Below are 18,380 nucleotides of genomic sequence, written 5' to 3' on the forward strand. Positions count from 1 at the left end.
CGTCATGAGCCAAACAACTCTCCCAAACGTCGGCCATTTTCGGCTTGTTCGCAAAACGAAACTGCCAACACGTTGTTGAACCTAAACCATGTAGGTAAGTCAACAGTAGAATGCTGAAGTCCCGAGTAAGAGCTTCCACCATGGCCAAGATACTAGTGGAGGGTCTCTTGTCTCTGGTATAAAGGGACTCTAGAAGAAGCTGGTGACTGGGAACGAGTTGGATGTTTACCTTCGGTGGTGACGACCCTGGAGCGGACGAGATCAGTCTTGTTGCCGACGACGATGACGGCTTTACTCTTGATAGAGTTCTTCTTCCACAACGCCTGGAGGCACTCGTCGGCGACGGTGAAGCTGGAGCGGTCGGCCGTCGAGTAGACGACGCAGTAAGCGTGCGGCGGCTCGTACGAGTCTATGCACTCTTCCGGCTGGAACACATCAAAGAACAACCCCATCACACGAGGAGAAAGGAAATGGATGCATGCACGGAGAAAAAGTCGATACTTAATGGGTCACATTTGGACGTAAATATATCAAAGAGACCTATGTGCAAGTGAGAAATATGGGGTGTGCTCGTTAGTTCTCTGGCCGTAAGAGTGAATGAGGTTAATGAAGCGCCAGTGACGTTAGCGGCGAAGAAACCAACGAAATTGCGGCTCGTGGGCTGCTTTAACTCATGAGCCCTGTTCACAACGCTCTTTTGCCATGCCCGCGGCTCATGAATCCCGCATTCAGTTGGCACATAGGTCTGTTTGATAGAATGTAATATCCCGCTTTTTCAATTCTTCAAAAGGAATCACGCCCACTTTTACATTGCTTCTTATGCAGCTTTCTAGATCACACCCCATATTTCTCACCTGCACATAGGTCTGTTTGGTAGAAATACGTCCATTTAGCAAGAAGAAACCAGCGCGAAAACTTAATATAATTGCAGTATTGAAAATTATAGAATTATTTTCCTCTCAAGTTAACAATTTTTAGGTAAGAAGCATCGACTATTTGCTATTTTGAGAGATTTTTCCGATAATTATGAGGAAGCAACATTTTTACAACACTGTAATGGTACCAGTTCCTTTTTGATAAATGCGATCCGTATCCACTCAAACATGTGCAATGTGTAATATCAAATCATAAAATGCCCTCAAAAGTCGAGATACTTAACGCATATCTGCGGAGTTAAAATATTTGTATCATCCGAATAATTGAAAACTCTAGAGGATATGGATCACATTTAGCAAAAAGGAACCTGCGCGATTACTGTCTTTGTGAGTTAAATATTAGAGCTGACACAGAGCCGACCGCGGCGTGCTGCCGGCGCGACACGCGCATTGGCGCCTACAAACCTAACAGGGATACTTCACGCATTGTGCAACGCTGTGAAGTATCCCTGTTAGGTTTGTAGGCGCCAATGCGCGTGTCGCGCTGGCTCAGCCGCCCGCCGCTCCGCACGCGCGTGCCACGGCGCTTCAAGCAACTATTTCACAACAGAGGTGTTGCACAGTATCATACGAAATTGAAGGCGCTCCAACATATTAAGAATGACAGGCATCCTTTAAGAGTACGGAGCTTTCCTCGCAAAATAAATCAAGATACTACGGCACAAAAAGAGAGCGGTTGTCCAAAAACTCACTAAGTCCTAGCATCCGTATTTAATAACGTTGAACATATTTTTTGAATTTTATTAGAGAAAAAAGTGACTCGATTTAGGCAGAACCATTCTTGAGTATGCCGTCAAGAAGATTTTATTACGAATCGAGAATAAAATAGCTGAATGAAAGCGGGTTTCTGCTTGATGTAAGTGACTTTGTAAGGAGTTTGATTCTGACTTTGACTTGAATTGCCTCTGCTAGAACTTGTAAGTTTTTCGACTACCGCTCTCATTTTGTCGTCGTCACTCGATTTAATTTGGGAAGGAACTTGAATGTTTTTGAAAGATGCCACCAATCATGATACATTGGGTTGCCTTCAATCTCGTAAAATACTGTACAAAACCTTAATGGCGAAATAGATAGTTCCAAGTGTCGTGGCACGCCGGTGCTGTCGCAAAGGTATCATAAACAAAATCTAAGAGCCTTTAGCTGAGGTAAATCAAAAGGTTTATCCGGTTCAGGTATAAAAAGATGGGATTTCCTTGAAAGAAAATTAGGTCCTGTTGCACCAAAGAGGTGTAGAGAGTTTTAGTGAATTTTCCCTCACGGAATTGACGCTCCTCCATTTTTACCAAAAATCTCAATTAGATGTATTTTTCTCCGTTGGACAAATCAAACAGAAAAACAAACAAACCCTCATTCTTCCAAGACATTTTACATTTCCATCCAAGAACGTCGTGAGAAATTGTCGTTTGTATTTACAAGTTGACCAATTGACTTTGGGTCTCATTTGGTAGGTGGACCAAAACTTTCCCGCCGAAATTCAACATGCAGATCAGATTTGGGCGCTAAATTTCGTACCCTGTCTTATGGTCCATTATAGTGTCTAAAATTTCACCACCATGGTCGACTTGAAAGAGAAGTCAGGACTGAGGAGGAAAGGACGGGGGATCATCGGGGGGGGGAGAGGGGGGAGAGGGGTGAGGGGGGTGAGGGGAGAGGGGGAGAGGGGGAGAGGGGGAGAGGGGGGAGGGGGGGAGATGGGGGAGAGGGGGGAGAGGGGGGAGAGGGGGTAGGTCCGAAGGTAGGGACATCAACAGCCGTATCCACCCAAACGCCACGCAACGCAATTGAATCATATTTCAAAGTAAGCCCGTGTGCCCTGATATGCTTGAGATTTTAACACCCAGAAAAACACAGGACACCCTGATATGCACCGCGGTGTATAAGTTACGATTTACTGACGCTCCTCTGGGAGACTGAATACATTGAAAGAGTAAAATACTCTTGAAAGAGACACAGGTCCGCAAAGAGAAATTGTTGAGCAGCCAGTGATTCAAAGAACATCACGGGGAGCAACTCTAGAACCCTCACTTTCACTTCATTTCGTTTGTGACCTAATGTAGCGTACTGACACAGTGACCTTGGCCTCGTTCTTTTAGAGTAGAAATGGTGTCAAAAGTTTAAACCGCTCGACTATATATATACGTGTTTTATGGCTCAAAATAAGAATCGAGGGGCTTGGAGGACAAAGCGCATGAGTGCAGTTTTTGCTAATTCTAGAAAAACGTGTTTGAAGTCTCGAAATTACATGGATCCATGCGGCGGAGAGATTGTTCAAACTGACTTTTTGGTGCTTAAAAATTGGAATTTGGGAGCGATTTTTTCTCAGAATATGAATTATGGCTAGTTTTACTTGAAATCCTTAATATTTCAATTTTTCAAAAACTACACTTTTGCGCCTTGTCCTCCAAACCTTTCAATTGTCCTTTCGATATAAAGTTTTTTTTTTTCAAAAATGCCCACCGTTTGAGCTACGGCTCACAATGGGAGCAAATATATTGACAGGGCTGCCACCTTATTTGGAGACTCTAAAACTGAAATCACTGCAACCCTGTCAATGTATTTGCTCCCCATCTTAGCATGGTGAGTTTGTCTTGATGTAGAGGTGGACTCTCAGGATAGCGTGGGATATCCCCTCCATTTGGCCTCAACTTGAGAGCTTCTTTTGAGCTTGGAAGTTGATTTCAGAGAAAACTAGTGGCACCATCGTTTTTCTCGCGAATTTTTACACAAGAATCAACAGTCAAATCGCAGATTCCTCACACATGCAACACCTCCATTGACGACATTCCGAAGAACTGTTTCCTATGGAAAACCCCCAGTAAAATCTATTGAAAATTGTTCTTCACTGTAATTTTAGTGCCTGCTTTAGCTGTTGACGCATGTAAGCATGTTTAAAAGGATTTGCAACAGCCTCGGTCTAGAATTAACGCCTATTGTGATTCCAGGAAGGAGAATGAACTCTTAGATGTCAGTTTGCGGTAAAAGTCATCAAGAAAAACAACGTGGAGGACTTGGAATTCGTCTACTTTTTTGCACAACCTTCCATTGGTGCACAAAGTACGTTATCCTTGTACAAAAAAATATATGAATATCTTAAAACTTAGACCTCTCCCACAATACGAAAATGTGCCTCTCTGTGATTACACCTGCGATTTTGAATTTTTTCCCCCAAACATTGTTGGGTTTTAAGCTCTGGACGCTAATGGCATTAGTTCTCGTCTGCGTTGACTGCATTTTTTGTGAATAAAAAAGAAGAAAAAACTTGTCACAAATGTAGATGGAGAGGTCTTTCGAAGTGGATTTCACTTAAAATTTCACAATGATCAATGCTTTTTGTGATGGATTTGTCATAGCTACAAATAAAGAATATCGATAAATCGATCATTCACGCCACGCCACTGAAATTGCCGCGATCCAAAGTGTGATCGATTGATTCTCGACATGCTGCGCGGAGATGTACTTTTAAAGCAGGCAGTTGCAAAACTGGCACTTCAGATCTTGTTACAGATCAAGATTCGGTTCAGAACGAGGTATATACTGGAATGGTTGTGCGTTGATATATAGATAAAGATGACCCTTAAAAATTGAGATTGATTGGCCAAATGGTTCCTGCGGCTCAAAGGCAAGTTTCACAATTGGATTGCATTTTGCAAAAAGGAACTAAGAGCATTCCAATGTTGCTAAGATTGTGCAACTTCCTTCACCTTGCAAATGTAAACTAATCAACTAATTAAGTTGTATCTTCACTTCGAAGAAACTATAAATTCCAGGAGAAAATTACCCGGGTGATTTATTTTTTGCATGATTTTAGTAATTTTATTGCGAAGAATATAAGTTGCACAATCCTAGCAACATTGGAATACCCTTGGTTCCTTTTTGCAAAATGCAATCCAATTGATAATGCTCAATACTTCCCGTTGTGCAACAATTTTACACTAAACAATTTCAAAACATTTTTACTTTATCATGAGAAATTTGGTCACGTCCAAGGGCTCATGCGAGTTTTTTCCTTAACATGGCAGAACTCCCATCCACGATCAAAGCACGTCATGGTTTCGAGGAAAAAAACGAGATTTCAGCATGGGAATTGGTATAGAGTGAACATCTTGTAAAAAAACAATGAGCGCAGGTCTGAATATACCTCGTTTGAGAGCTCTTAAACTTGCGTGTGGAAAGAGCGAGAAACAAAGAAAAATAGGAGGGGTTCACACAAGACCTAAAAAAGCGAAGAAGGAGGATAATTTTTTTCTAGAAATAAAAATTTCGTCGCCAGATTCTGCAAATTTCCCAGAAAAAGTAACGTAATTGGACACTTCAACGTTGCAGAATCACTACTGGAAAAAATTGTTTCTACCAAGCAACCATTGTAAAATTTTAAAACTACCTAGTGCGACACACACACACACACACCCTCAAAAAAAAAAAAAAATGTATTTCTCCGCTTGATAAATATAGTGCAGATGGTCTTGTGGAAGTTTTCTCCTCTGCAGATCCTCATTTTGTGTCTGAAGTTTGTGTAGAATGGCAGTAGGACTACTGAGCAAAGCTTTCTTGGTAATTATATTTATTCTTACTTGACAAATTTACTAATAATTTGTGTACATTTGTATGAAATTCGTCCACTTTCAAAAGTAGGAGACCATCGAAGTTATTATGGCGTTTTTAGTTTGCACGGCCTGTACAACCTTCACGTGAAATTTTAAATGGATTCTGAATACCTTGCACGGACAAAAAATTGTAACTTATTCTTCACAGCAAGTTCACTAATGGAATGAACATTCTGGAGAGAAATGGGGCTTTTGGACAGAACCGATAAGGAAATGGATTACATTTTGCAAAAAGGAACCAAGAGCATTCCAATATCACTAAGATTGTGCAACTTTTTTATTTTGCAAATATAAACCGATCACGTGAACAAGTTATATCTTCACTCCCAATAAATTATAAATTAAGACAGAAATTTACGGATGTAAATTTATTTTTTGCATAATTTTGGTATTTTTTTGCGAAGAATATACGTTGCACAATCCGAGCAACATTGGAATGTTCTTGGTTCCTTTTTGCAAAATGTAATCCAAATCTAAGTCCAACAGAGTTTAATATACTTTAAATCCACAAATTCAGTCGTAATTTATGTAAATTTTTACAACATTTTTAAGCTTTTAGGGACGAGAACTCGGTGAGGATATTGTGACGTTCAATACGTTCTGTGGTCATGAATGCTTTATTCTTTTCTCAACTGCTTGTTTTTAATTAGTCTACGATATTTTTTTTTGGATCGGCTACGTATTCTACTCTAGAGATATTCAATGATTCCTAGAATGTAGCATGATTTTTTAAACCTAGAAAGGTACGGAAATGGTATTGTTTTCGATAAGGATCCAAGCAGGAAGTTTCAAACTTAAAATTTAGGTTTCTGACGATGAATTAATTTTTGTTCTTCAGATGCCAATCGCTTAAAAATTGCATTTTTCCAACACCACGTTGAAGATGTCCTTCAATTTATTACGTGGAAATGAAAGCAGTTCATTAGATAGAAATTTAATCAACTCAAATCAACAACTACAAAGTCTATTCTATAACAACGTTCTATAGACAATACGGTCTGACATGCAGTAATAATTAAGAAAATTAAATACATGAATTTTTCCGGGATCTAAACTCTACTGGGGACCAACGGTTTCACTTCATTTTTAAAAAGTTTCACAGAGGATCTTAATTTGTCCACTAATTCCTTCATTTTTGAACACTGTGCGATGTAAATTTGTGAAGCTGAACACAATTTCATGCATTGAGGACTGCTAAGAACATTGTTAGCCATGAAAACTGCAGCAGACCGACAATTTTATCTCCATTTTTAAAAATTTGACAAAGAATCCTGATTTGTCGACGATTTCTCCCCACTTTGGACCACTGTGCGATCAAAATTTTTGAAACTGAACACAGTTAAATGCTTGGGGGCCCAATAAGAACATTTACAGCCGAAACCCATCAAAGGTGTAACTTTTTCGTCCATTTTCCCCGTCTTTTTGCTGTAGAAATGCTGTCCAGAATGATGGCGATTTGGCAACTTTGCCCCCTCATTTCTCAAAAACCGTGCGTATACTCACGCTAAAATTTTAACCAGAGTTTTAGGATATCATAAGGTATCGTTTGGGCCCGGTTTCAGAAAAATCCCTTCTGGCCCAAATTGTGCCAAAAAACGGTCGTTTTTGGCGTCGCTCTTTTCGTAGGTTTAAATGGAGAAAGGCCAATGTTGCCAATTCGCTGGATCCACCAATGTCGTTGTTTTATTCATCTTAGATTCATAAATTAGTGGTACACATTCGCTCGACTTTAAACATGAATGAGACCCAAGGTGGAAGAAACCAAAACATGCAACACCGCGATGGTTGACGTCACACGTGGTTTTATATTATGTTTTATAATGGCAGGACGATATCTCCGTTGATATTGGGCGTGGAAAATTTATGTTTGGACAAAACTTATCATTTTATGCTGATTTATGATCTGAAATCATCAAAACCCAAGTATAACATTCTGTGACCACTGCAGCTGACCTATTGCTTTTAGATTCGATAAAAGTAGCTTTCAACAACCCCAAATATAGCCCACCCCATGTTGGGGTGGTTGTGCAAAACGGGTGGCGGTCGAAACCCTCGGATCCCGGGACATATCGGAGCCGGTGGAATAGGGGAGTTAATTTGTTATATCTTCAAGAATCTTCCCGAAATCTATCTTCCCGAAAACTACAAAAAAACACCAAAAGACCCAAATATTGAAATTTCAATTCTAAAAGTATTTCTCCTACAACACACTTGATCGTTGAAATGAAACACGGAGATACAGGCACGGTATCTACCGTTTTACTTATTGTGAGGCAAGAGGCGGTAAAACCATGGCTCAACTCACTAATTCTACGCCTAAACGGCCTGACCCAGAACCCTACTGTCATCGATATCGTTCTAATTTTATGAGCATGCATGTGGTTAGCTCATCATTATGAGCGGCTAATTTCAATTTTTTCTTTCTCCAGAGATTTGTTTGCAAATCAGAGAGAACATGCTGCAGATAATATGAGTGATTTTTAGCAATACTGCCGTGCAACGCAAAAACGCCGTAGACGCCATTTTACATTTTTTGGAAACAATGTATCATGACAAAAAAACTTGTGTACCTTCAGACAATGTTTTTATATAATTTTCTCGCAAATAATATCAAGAACTTAACTTCCAAATTTAGAGTGCATGGGTGAAACAGTTTTTATGTTATAAAGTGGTAAGTTCCAAGAAACGAGGAAAAATCTTGATGGATTTACGACGTTCTTGCTTAGCTCGGCAGAATAGGCGATTGGTTTTTTTTAGGGTTGAATGAATGGAGCTCGAGGTTGCCAAATTTCACGTCGCCACTGCGGCCGCTCTAGGCTCAATCGACCACTGTTCTTTTTTTTCAGACGATCGCAGCTCTGGTGTCGCTCGATGACGCTGTGAGCGCCATGCCGCCTGGCCGCAGCACCTTCCGATTGGACACGGACAAACCAAACGCGGACGAACCGAACACGGAAAAAGCGTACATTGACGAACCGAGCACGGATGAAGCGAACATTGACGAACCGGACACGGACAAAGCGAACATTGACGAACCGAACACGGACAAAGCGAACATTGACGAACTGAGCACGGACAAAGCGAACATTAACGAACCGAACACGGACAAAGCGAACATTGACGAACTGAGCACGGACAAAGCGAACATTGACGAACCGAACACGGACAAAGCGAAAATTGACGAACCGGACACGGACAAATCGAACATTGATGAACAGATCATGGACGATGTGAGCGCCACGGATGAAAACGGAACCCTTATTGGAAGACTGACAACTCGGGCACCTAAAGAGAAGCTGACGAAGTCCGAATCCAACAGCAGCAATGGAGGCTGTACCAGAGGATTCAAAAAGATGATGAGTGGAATTTTCCAACGCACCAACAGCAAACGCATGTTAAAACAGAACTCCATTTTAAATTCAGCCTCTAAGAAGGATTTACAGAGAAAAGATAGTTATGTAAAGAGCATGCAGGAAAGGAATAGAAACAAAAGCTTAAGGGGATCGGGATCCCTTTCAATTAGTCTATCGCAGAATGAGTCAGCACCTGGTGGTGGATCCGTCAATAATGGGAACCCCAAAACGTATCCTGGTAAAAGATCGCCCCTCAGACAGTCGTCACAATCGAACAAGGGAAAAGGAAAGGTAGATGATGAGGGTAAGCTTGTTCAAATAAGCAAGTAGAATTCTTGGAAAAACATGGCCTGACGGGGTGGGGTTGCAGGGCTAGAGGACAATTAAAACCCACTAAAAATACCTAAATAACCAAACCCTTATTCAACCTCTATATTTTTACATAAACATTTCTATTTTAAACTATGTCAATGGATACTAGAGAATATTTTTAGTAGTAGTGACATGTATATTGCCTATTCATCAATAAAAACCTTTAAAAAAAAAAAAAAAAAAAAAAAAAAAAAAAAAAAAAAATATGGCAACGGTGAAAGTACCACGCGTCTCGTTTTGCAGTGTTTGAAAATCTTTGCGCCCATTTTTTTTTTTTTTTTTTCAAAAAAAAAATCATACAGGTTTTCAAAATTTGACGATGAGTGATTTTCCATTTTAAGGTATGACATAAATTCTGCAACGTCGGGAACCGAGATTTCTTTGCACAGACTAGAAAAATCACGGAAGTTTGCAAGAATCGACGTTGAGTGGTCTTTCTAAAAAAAAATAAAGTATGACAGGAAGTCTGCAACGTTGCAAATTGTGCAAACCGGGGGGAGGGGGTGCACGACGGGGTTGACGTAATCTGGCAGTTTCACCGTCGCTGTTTTAATCGAGTGTCAATTTTAATTTAAAACGTTTTTCTACTGTTTTTTAGATGTCCCTTATAAAATGGCAATATTTCTAAGATTTTCAGAATGTACTTGATGATTGAGAGAATTAATTTGATTATTCTCAGATGTTCTCATAGACATATTACTACAAAATTATTGTATAAATAATCTTCAACAATCTTGTATAATGGTAGTGAAGTGTGGCCTTTGACGAAAAGAACGCAAGAAATGTTGAGGGCAACTGAAATGGATTTTTGGCGGCGATCTGCCGGCATTTCGAGACGGGACCGTGTCCGTAATGAGAGAATTCGCCAGGTGATGAAGGTTGAGAAAGATATCGTGCACGACGTCATGTCCAGGCAGTTATGCTGGTATGGACATGTGCAAAGAATGTCGGAGGAGAGGTTGCCCAAACAAGTTTTGGATTGGGTACCACCTGGGAAGAGGCGACGGGGACGTCCCGTAAAGGGTTGGCGGCAGGGCGTTGACAAAGAGATGTTGCGGTGTCAGTTGCCCGATAACCTCTGGGAAGACAGGCATATGTGGCGCTTGGGTGTCGTAGAACGCCAGAGTGCGTTATAAAGCGACTTTATATATATATATATAATCTTCAACAAATATCTTAACGGTATTTTAAAAATGCTGTTAAATATTTGTAGAAAAAGTATCATAAAATTACCATTGAATTAATAATTGCTGATTGTTTTTAGAAATTTTCACGGTAATATAATGTAAAATTATTCGTAAATATCTTTGATAACTTCCAGAAGGCATAATAAAAGTCGTTTAAAAAGAGTTAGAGGAAACAATTATTGCTAGATTGGATTACTGTTTGAAAAATTACTGCGCAATTTTGAACATTATAACCTCAGTTAACAATTATTTAAAACTTTAACAATGTATAAAACATGTTCACTTTTCCCTTGTTCATTCTTCAACTTTAGTCACAGCGGGAGTTTATCTAATAATTCGATTTCAGTCAATCATGATAAACTCAGGGATAAATAATATTGTTTTAACAGTGGCCATAATAACATGGCGGATTCTATTCTTATGGTATCCATGACGAAAATAATATAATATTTTTTAATATTTTATAGAGAGTTTTGTTCTACAAGGGTAGGAAGATCGACTCGGGCTTGTTTTAAACATTTCCCGACACTTATCAAAGGGAAAAAGGGTGAAGCGTGGTACGCAATTCGTAACGTAATTGCGTAGTTACTTAGAACTTCAGAAAGGATTATTCCATATCGTAGAACATATATAAGTTGGTTCAGTGCTCGATTGAACTTGAATTAAAGATGGTTTGCACGGAGGGAGGGGCGGTCTTTGATTTAAAGTAAACGTAGTTTAAGTAAACGCTATTTTCTTCTTTATGAGTTGAATTTTAATATTTTCAATGGGTCTACCTTATATCACGTAAAATGTTGCTTGAGAGGCATGTGTTTTAGTCCTTTTTTAGTACCGAATAGAGTGGAGGTATATTCACCTATCTCTCTACTTTACTAATATTTATTTAATATATTTTTTTATAGTTAGTTTTCATTTAATTAAATACATTTAAAATATGTTTTATTAGTTCCCGAAGAAGACGACGAAGAAACGTAAGCCCATTTCAAGGTTGCAAAATGAACTGAAGAATCCAATTTTTTACAAACATAGGTACATCAGTGCAATTTTGGTCCGAAATTTTTTTGATTTTTGAATGTTTTTGCTTGAAATTAATTAAAATACTTTTAGTTGTAAAATCAGTGCAATTTTCAGTCAGAAATGCCCAAGGTTCTCCCGATAATAATACAACATACGATGAGAAATGTGGCAACATTGAAACGCAGTTACAATCCTTAGTGTGGGCAACCCAACGACGATTTAAGCAGAGACAATTTTGTCATGCGTTTTGATTGGTTGCCTCCGTTCACGAATGTTTTTCTTTATAACTTTGTCTAAATCTCATTTTAAAATGTCGGTACCGTGCCACATGATAGCTGTTAGATTTTCATTTAATGTGTTTCATTTTATCTATTCAAAACTTTGAAATAGTCAATTATGCATTGTAAATCATATATTATTTGTAAGAAAAAGGAAAAAAGCTACTATCTTTTTGTTACTTTGTATCTTCATGTTATGCTGATGGTGGGCACAGCCCTCATGCAGTCGGTTTGAATAAATGTTTTCCCCCTTTATTATGCGTGTTCTGATGTGTTCTCTGATCCTTCTCATTCCGTTGAACGCTCGCACTCATCTGTGCACATCATCACCTGTGCTGCCGTGACAAGGAAGAACGTCGTATGAACATTCTAGAGTTGCCAAATTTCCTTCAATAAAATATTTATTTTTGAGGCATGTTATAAATATTTCTCTTCGAGATTTTCAGGAACTTTAGGTAAAATTGCGAACAAAATTATATGAAAAATTGGAAGAAAAATATACATATGCTTACCAGGAAATTCATGTTTTATCAAAGGATATTTGGCAACGCCTGACGATTCATACGACGTTTTTTTTTAGCATGGCAGCGTGGAGAGGCCCCTCATTACGTCGCTTCTCTGACGTAAGAGCGTATCTGAATTTTCACTCCATAATAACTCTATGCTTTCCGGGGATCATGTGGAAATCCGTGACGTAACGTGCTTCGATATATATCGATATTTCTCCCATTTGAAGCTATGGTAAAGAATCGATTATGAAAGTGTCCGTTGCAAACACCCTGATAATCGATCCTTTTCCCTAGGTTTAAATGGCAGATCAATCGATATATCGCAAAACACGCCAGGCCACTTAGAAGATCGACGAAACCTATAACTTAACAGAACAAAATCCACCGAGATCCTCCGGGCGGTTCTTGGGTTTTTGGGTCTGGAGGATTCTGGTGGATGACCTCAAAATGTACAAATTTCATGATCTATTAAACTTTCGAAAAAAATTTCTACTGATTTTTTTTCTCTTTGAACCATGCGACACTTGCTAAACTTTAGACGAATTGGACCGCGTTAAGCAAAAAGGGACCAACTCGAATTAGGTATTGCCAAATTTGATCGGGCAATTTCAGTTTTTACGTTAAAATGGTTGTGCGGATTTTCGTGCAAACAGTGAATTTTTTCCATATATGGCGTGTTTTACGACGTATCGATTGATCTGCCATATGAACCTACGGAAAAGGATCGAAACAGGGTGTTCGCAATGTGTTCACCGCTATGGCGAAGAATCGATTTTTAAGGTGTTCGTTATTGCGAACACCCCGTTTATCGATCCTTTCCCATAGGTTTAAATGACAGATCAATCGATATACATTGCAAAGCACGCCTTGCCTCTGGTGCCATTATAGCAAGAGGGGACAATTTCTAAAGGACCGCTTTCCATTATTAGAATCTCTAGGAAACTCGTCTAAAGTTTAACAGGTGTTGACGTAATTCAGAGAAAAAAAAATTCAGTTGGAAGTTTTTTTCCGAAAGTTTGAGAAGTCATTAACTTTGTACATATTGAGGTCATCCTCCAGACAACCAGCCAAAAACCCTCCGGAGCCCCTCGGTGGATTCTGTTTGGTTAGTTACATAGGTTTCCTCGACCCTCTAAAGTAAGAGTGAATCTCTATTTCCTCATGGGCCCCATAGGCGGATCCAGCAAATTGGCAACACTGTTTTTCTCCATTTAAACCTATGGAAATGTATCGATTCTTGGAGGGGCCAGGTGCCCCGACAAGAATCGATTATTTAACATGGGTTTAAATGGAAGGAATCCATTGTTGCCAAATTGCTGGATCCGCCCCTGATGGGCCCCGATTAGCATTGAGTCATACGGATATCAGGGCTCACGTGGATATTGAGGTACGCCCTTACGTCAGGGAAGCGACGAATGAGGGAGCAACTACCTCATTCTCTTCTACGAATCTCATCATGCCTGTTCCGTGGTGTCATTCTGGAATTTTTATTCTCCCCCAAAACATTGTCGGTTTAGGTCTTTCATGGCATGATGCTGGAGTTGGAGATAAAAAAATTAATGCTCGCTAGTTTCGACGTAATTTTTCCTGGAAAAAAAGAAAACGCTTGGAAAAGTCACAATTGCACAGAGATAATTTCAAGAGACTGCTACCGCTACCAGGGCTTTTCCAGTAATCAGCATTCCTAGTGGTGGATCTACCATCACAGCCAAGAGCATTCGGAGGAAAATCCCTGATTTGGGTGTCTGTATGCTAAAAGGAACTGGGCACTAATAAATTCATCAAGACAAACTACGGAAGTTCCTAAAAATCCAAAAAGAATGCAGTATTTTTTCGATGCCTTTAAGTTGATTGTTAAATTGAGTTCATATTATTTAGTTATATTTCTTCCTGCGCTTCTTTATTTTTAATCCTTCTAAATTGATCGAATTGCGTAATGTAAGCTTAGCTTGAACACTTTTAGTCCTCGCGGTCAAAACTGCAACAATGGTAAGGAACACTGACAGGGCCGCAGCGTGGAGGTTGATTTAATATCAATCTTCCATCGCATTGCTAAGGCGCAATGATACAACTATACGTACTCTCCGGAACGCGTGAGGTATCACGCCCATTTGAAGGCATTTTCGAAACTGTCATTTTTCCAAATCAGCAACTTTGCGTCGCATTGATAGGCGTCAACCAAAACTGGCCGGCAAAGATTAAGCACGTTTGCAGCCCTTCTTCAGTGCATGTACTAAAAATTACGTTCATAAAAATCCAAAAGGAATGCAGTTTTTTTTCGATGCCTTTAAGTTGATTGTTAAATAGAGTTCATATTATTTAGTTATGTTTCTTCCTGCGCTTGATTATTTTTAATCCTTCTAAAAATTGTTCGAATTGCATAATATAAGCCTATAGCTTGAACACTTTTAGTCCTCGCGGTCAAAACTGCAACAGCGGTAAAGGAACACTGACAGGGCCGCAGCGTGGAGGCTGATTTAATATCAATCTTCCATCGCATTGCTAAGCACCTCTCCGCTTTCTCCCCCGGAAAACCTTCAGAGTAATGTCAAAAACGAACTGGACTACATTTTGCAATAGGGCACTACAATTTCCGGCTCATGCTTAAAAACACACTTGTCCGTAGGGAAACTAATGGTGCATACGTTGTTTTTAAACTGAGCCAGAAACTGTAGTTCCCGATTGCAACACGTAGCCAAAATCCAACTCGGCAGTGCTAAGGTAGAACATCGTAAATGCATTTAAACGTTGCTATGTTACCTCCGATGAACTTTTCATTTCTTAGAAAATAGATCAATCTCTCCCGCACGCTATTTCAAACAATTTGCATTGAATTGAGAATGAGACGCTCTGAAATATCGAGGCAAAAATTTTCACGAGAGACTTCATAAATGTGTATTTTACACTGAAAAAAAAGTAGTTAGCGTTGAGAACTAATTTGGTAAGTTCTCGCCAAGTAGAATCAAAATTAGGCTTCAGAACTAATTTATTCTACTGAAGCACCAATCAATTCGCTTCATACGCTGACTTGACTTTACTAGAGCGCGAACCAGAATTGGAAAACAGCACTAGCCGTAAAATTAGCGCTGTGGTAAGACAAATTCACCTTCGGGTCAAACTAATTCGCCCTCAACTCTAACTGCCACATTGTCCGTTACATTTATTTAGTTTCGAAAAAGTAGCGTCGGTACAACAGCCTCAATCGCGTCAGCTCGTGAAAAACAATTAAAATGTGAAATTTCGGGCTCGTTTGACAATGTAAATACTCCCGGTATGATTTATAGTGTCCTCTCTTTCTTGAAAACGTTCGAAAGCAACATAAATAAACCTGTTAAGATTAGAAATCGTCTGTTCGATTCAAAACGTAAACAAGCATGATATTCGTTGGAGTCGTCAATCTTCTGTATTAAATTGCGATTAAAGCGTTCCGCGTTCAGTTTATATTTTACGAAAATCTGTGAACTTACTGCTTACTTCTATAGTTCGTGTTCTCCCGTAATTTCAAAAGGATATCTCAAGTGTTCGGACGAGATATGTTTATTCAGTGTGAACATTCGCTACCGTTTCATGTGTGAGTGTGTGTCTCTCTAAAGGATAATTCTGTCTACTTGCACATACCTATGGGATATTCCTTTCCTCTGTCGTTCATTTGGAACCGGTCAGTTGATTTTTACCTCTCATCTTTTAAGAAATCTTCTTTTCCTGAAAGTATTGTCCAGTTATCATTCGCTAAGCCGTTTTCTCCTCTCTCAGTTTTGAGGTTCGCCGGCCAGGTTGGCCTAGTGGTCAGCGCGTCTGACTCTAGGCCAATAGGTCCCGGGTTCGAATCCCGGTGGTGGCGACAAATTTTCATGGAACTGACGAGTGGATCTGCAGAAACAGATTCCACTCGGCCTTAATCCCTGAAAATTTGAAAGCCTGGAGCATGGATGTGCCTAAATCCCATGATGTCTAAGGACAATAAATACTGTCTATCGATGGCTGTAGGTTCCAACGGAATATAAGCCACTAAACCAGCAAAAAAAAAAAAAAAAAAAAAAAGTTTTGAGGTTAGGTTGACCCAACCCTACCGAATGCGAATTAGAGTAGCAGAATTAGTTCCCAGCACTAATAGTGGTTAGTGTACAGAAACCAAAAATCATGTGTGTCCAAATCACACAATATGAGTTAGTGTATAGAAACCATTTTTAGTCATCTGACGCTAACTCATTTTTTTCAGTGTATTGAAAGAAATTTGGCAACGTCGAGAAGCTCATACCTCAACGGCCTTTTTCCTCAACAGGCAGACACTCTATAAGGCAGAACTCCTATGCACGATTAACGCACGTAATTTTTTTTCCTTTTTTTTTCGAGTAATTAATGAGAGTCCCAAATGCCAATTCGTAATGATAATCATCATAAAAATAGTGGTAATAGATCTGAATAGACCTCATTTTTATTCATATAAACTTGGACGGATCGCAGAAAGCAGAATTAAAGAGAAATGGTGAAACACACAATCAAAAATAGCAAATAACAGGAGGAGCAATATTAGCGGCTCTGGTGCTTGCACTAGAGCTGCTATTCCGGACGGTCCCAGCTGGGGAGTATCAATGCAGCATGTTACATTGTAGAGACCGCGCGTTGGTTGATGGGAATCGGCGCCATTTTCGGCTATGTTCCTTGTCATGACTTTATTTTATTGCATACTGTTTTATTGTTAGTCAATGCTATGTTGTGTATTGTATTTTTGGAATCATGGTGATACAGTCAACAATTCAAAACTTGTTTGTGCTTTTATCTCGTGATGGAAAAAATGTACTTTACGTTCAAAATTTGAAAATTTGAATTTTAAAGTTTTCGCGGTTAAGGAAGCTTTAACCACTGGGTTGGAGCTTCCTAGTCATTTACTCGATATCAGCTGATAGCAAACAAAGGTTACCAGGGAAACCGTAAACGTCTAACAACTATCGTGGCCATTGGGGCGATTATTGAAATGATATCGACTGTATGTCGCCGCTTACGACAGGACATAGCCCTATCTTAACTGTGTAATATATCGCAATTCGATATTGTTTTGATTTTTAAAAGGAGCAATTCATTCATACAGTTCCGATTAGTTTTGGCGATCGGGCCCTTAACCTACGGCACTCGGCTCATGGGAATTTTTTAACTTGTCCTGGACGGACTCGTCTGTAACTTTTTCAACAGTCCTATTTTTATCTACAACATCTAAGTGGCCCTTCATAATCATTTAATTTTGGCCCCTGGCCAGAAAAAGGTTCGGAAATTGCAGTGATTTTGCCGAAAATGCTGAAGTAAGTAAATTTGGGCATTTTTTTTCCTTCTTCAAACTCTGTGGAGAAGCACTTCTCCTCCAGTACATCTATTTTTTTACTTATCTCTCGCAAGGTACATTTACAGAAGGTGTGTTCCAGTATTAACAGTTCAGATTCGTTGTTTTTTTATTATAACGCTTATTTCGGAAAGCAATTATTACATTGTTCAATTCTACTGACTTTCAACACTCGATTATACTCCCGGCAAATTCTGCAGCAGCGTTTCAAATGTTGACTCTAATGCTTCCAACAGCCATCCGATGTCTAAGGGTTTATTCCTAGATTTAGGGATTTTCCGGAATTTCCAGGGATTTAGGGATTTTTCAGGAAATCTAGGGATTTTTTTTTGATGAGGTAAAGTTACCAAAAATCAACTTTTTAACCTCAATTCTAGCTTCGACAATCGAAAACATTTTTTCATCTATATTTTGTAGGCCTTTTTGGCAACACTATTTTCCCCGCAAATAAGCCGGAAATTAAAACGATTGCGTCCTTCGATGTACTTGACATTCAACTGCATTCAACCTGTTAATAATAAGAAATCAACTAATATTCTTTCATTTTATTGGTCTGGATTAGCACTGCTTTCAGAGAGCGCCAAAATTCAAACGAGCCAATCAGATTTAAATATTGCAAATCGCTACATCGAATGACATCATGATTCTTCATAAAAAAATGGCGCTTTTTGCAAAATCTAGGGATTTTTTAAGTATATTTGAGCAAATCTGGGGATTTAGGGATTTTTAGCGAAATCTAGGCATTTTTTTTCTTCCCCGCTAGGGATTTAATATCGGAAGACTGGCTTCC

The 18,380-nt window shown here is 39.3% G+C and overlaps 1 protein-coding gene across 1 annotated transcript in view; it reads right to left on the reverse strand.

Moving 5' to 3' along the window:
• The window catches only part of Rgk1 (Rad, Gem/Kir family member 1), a 74,351-nt gene that overhangs the window by 18,060 nt on the left and 37,911 nt on the right, over positions 1-18,380 (reverse strand). Inside the window, exon 3 of the mRNA XM_072304725.1 lies at positions 230-425. Coding sequence (XP_072160826.1) covers positions 230-425 — 196 coding nt within the window. The remainder of the gene's footprint in view (positions 1-229; positions 426-18,380) is intronic.

This window comes from Bemisia tabaci, chromosome 9, assembly GCF_918797505.1.
Source record: "Bemisia tabaci chromosome 9, PGI_BMITA_v3".
In the NCBI taxonomy this organism is placed as follows: domain Eukaryota; kingdom Metazoa; phylum Arthropoda; class Insecta; order Hemiptera; family Aleyrodidae; genus Bemisia; species Bemisia tabaci.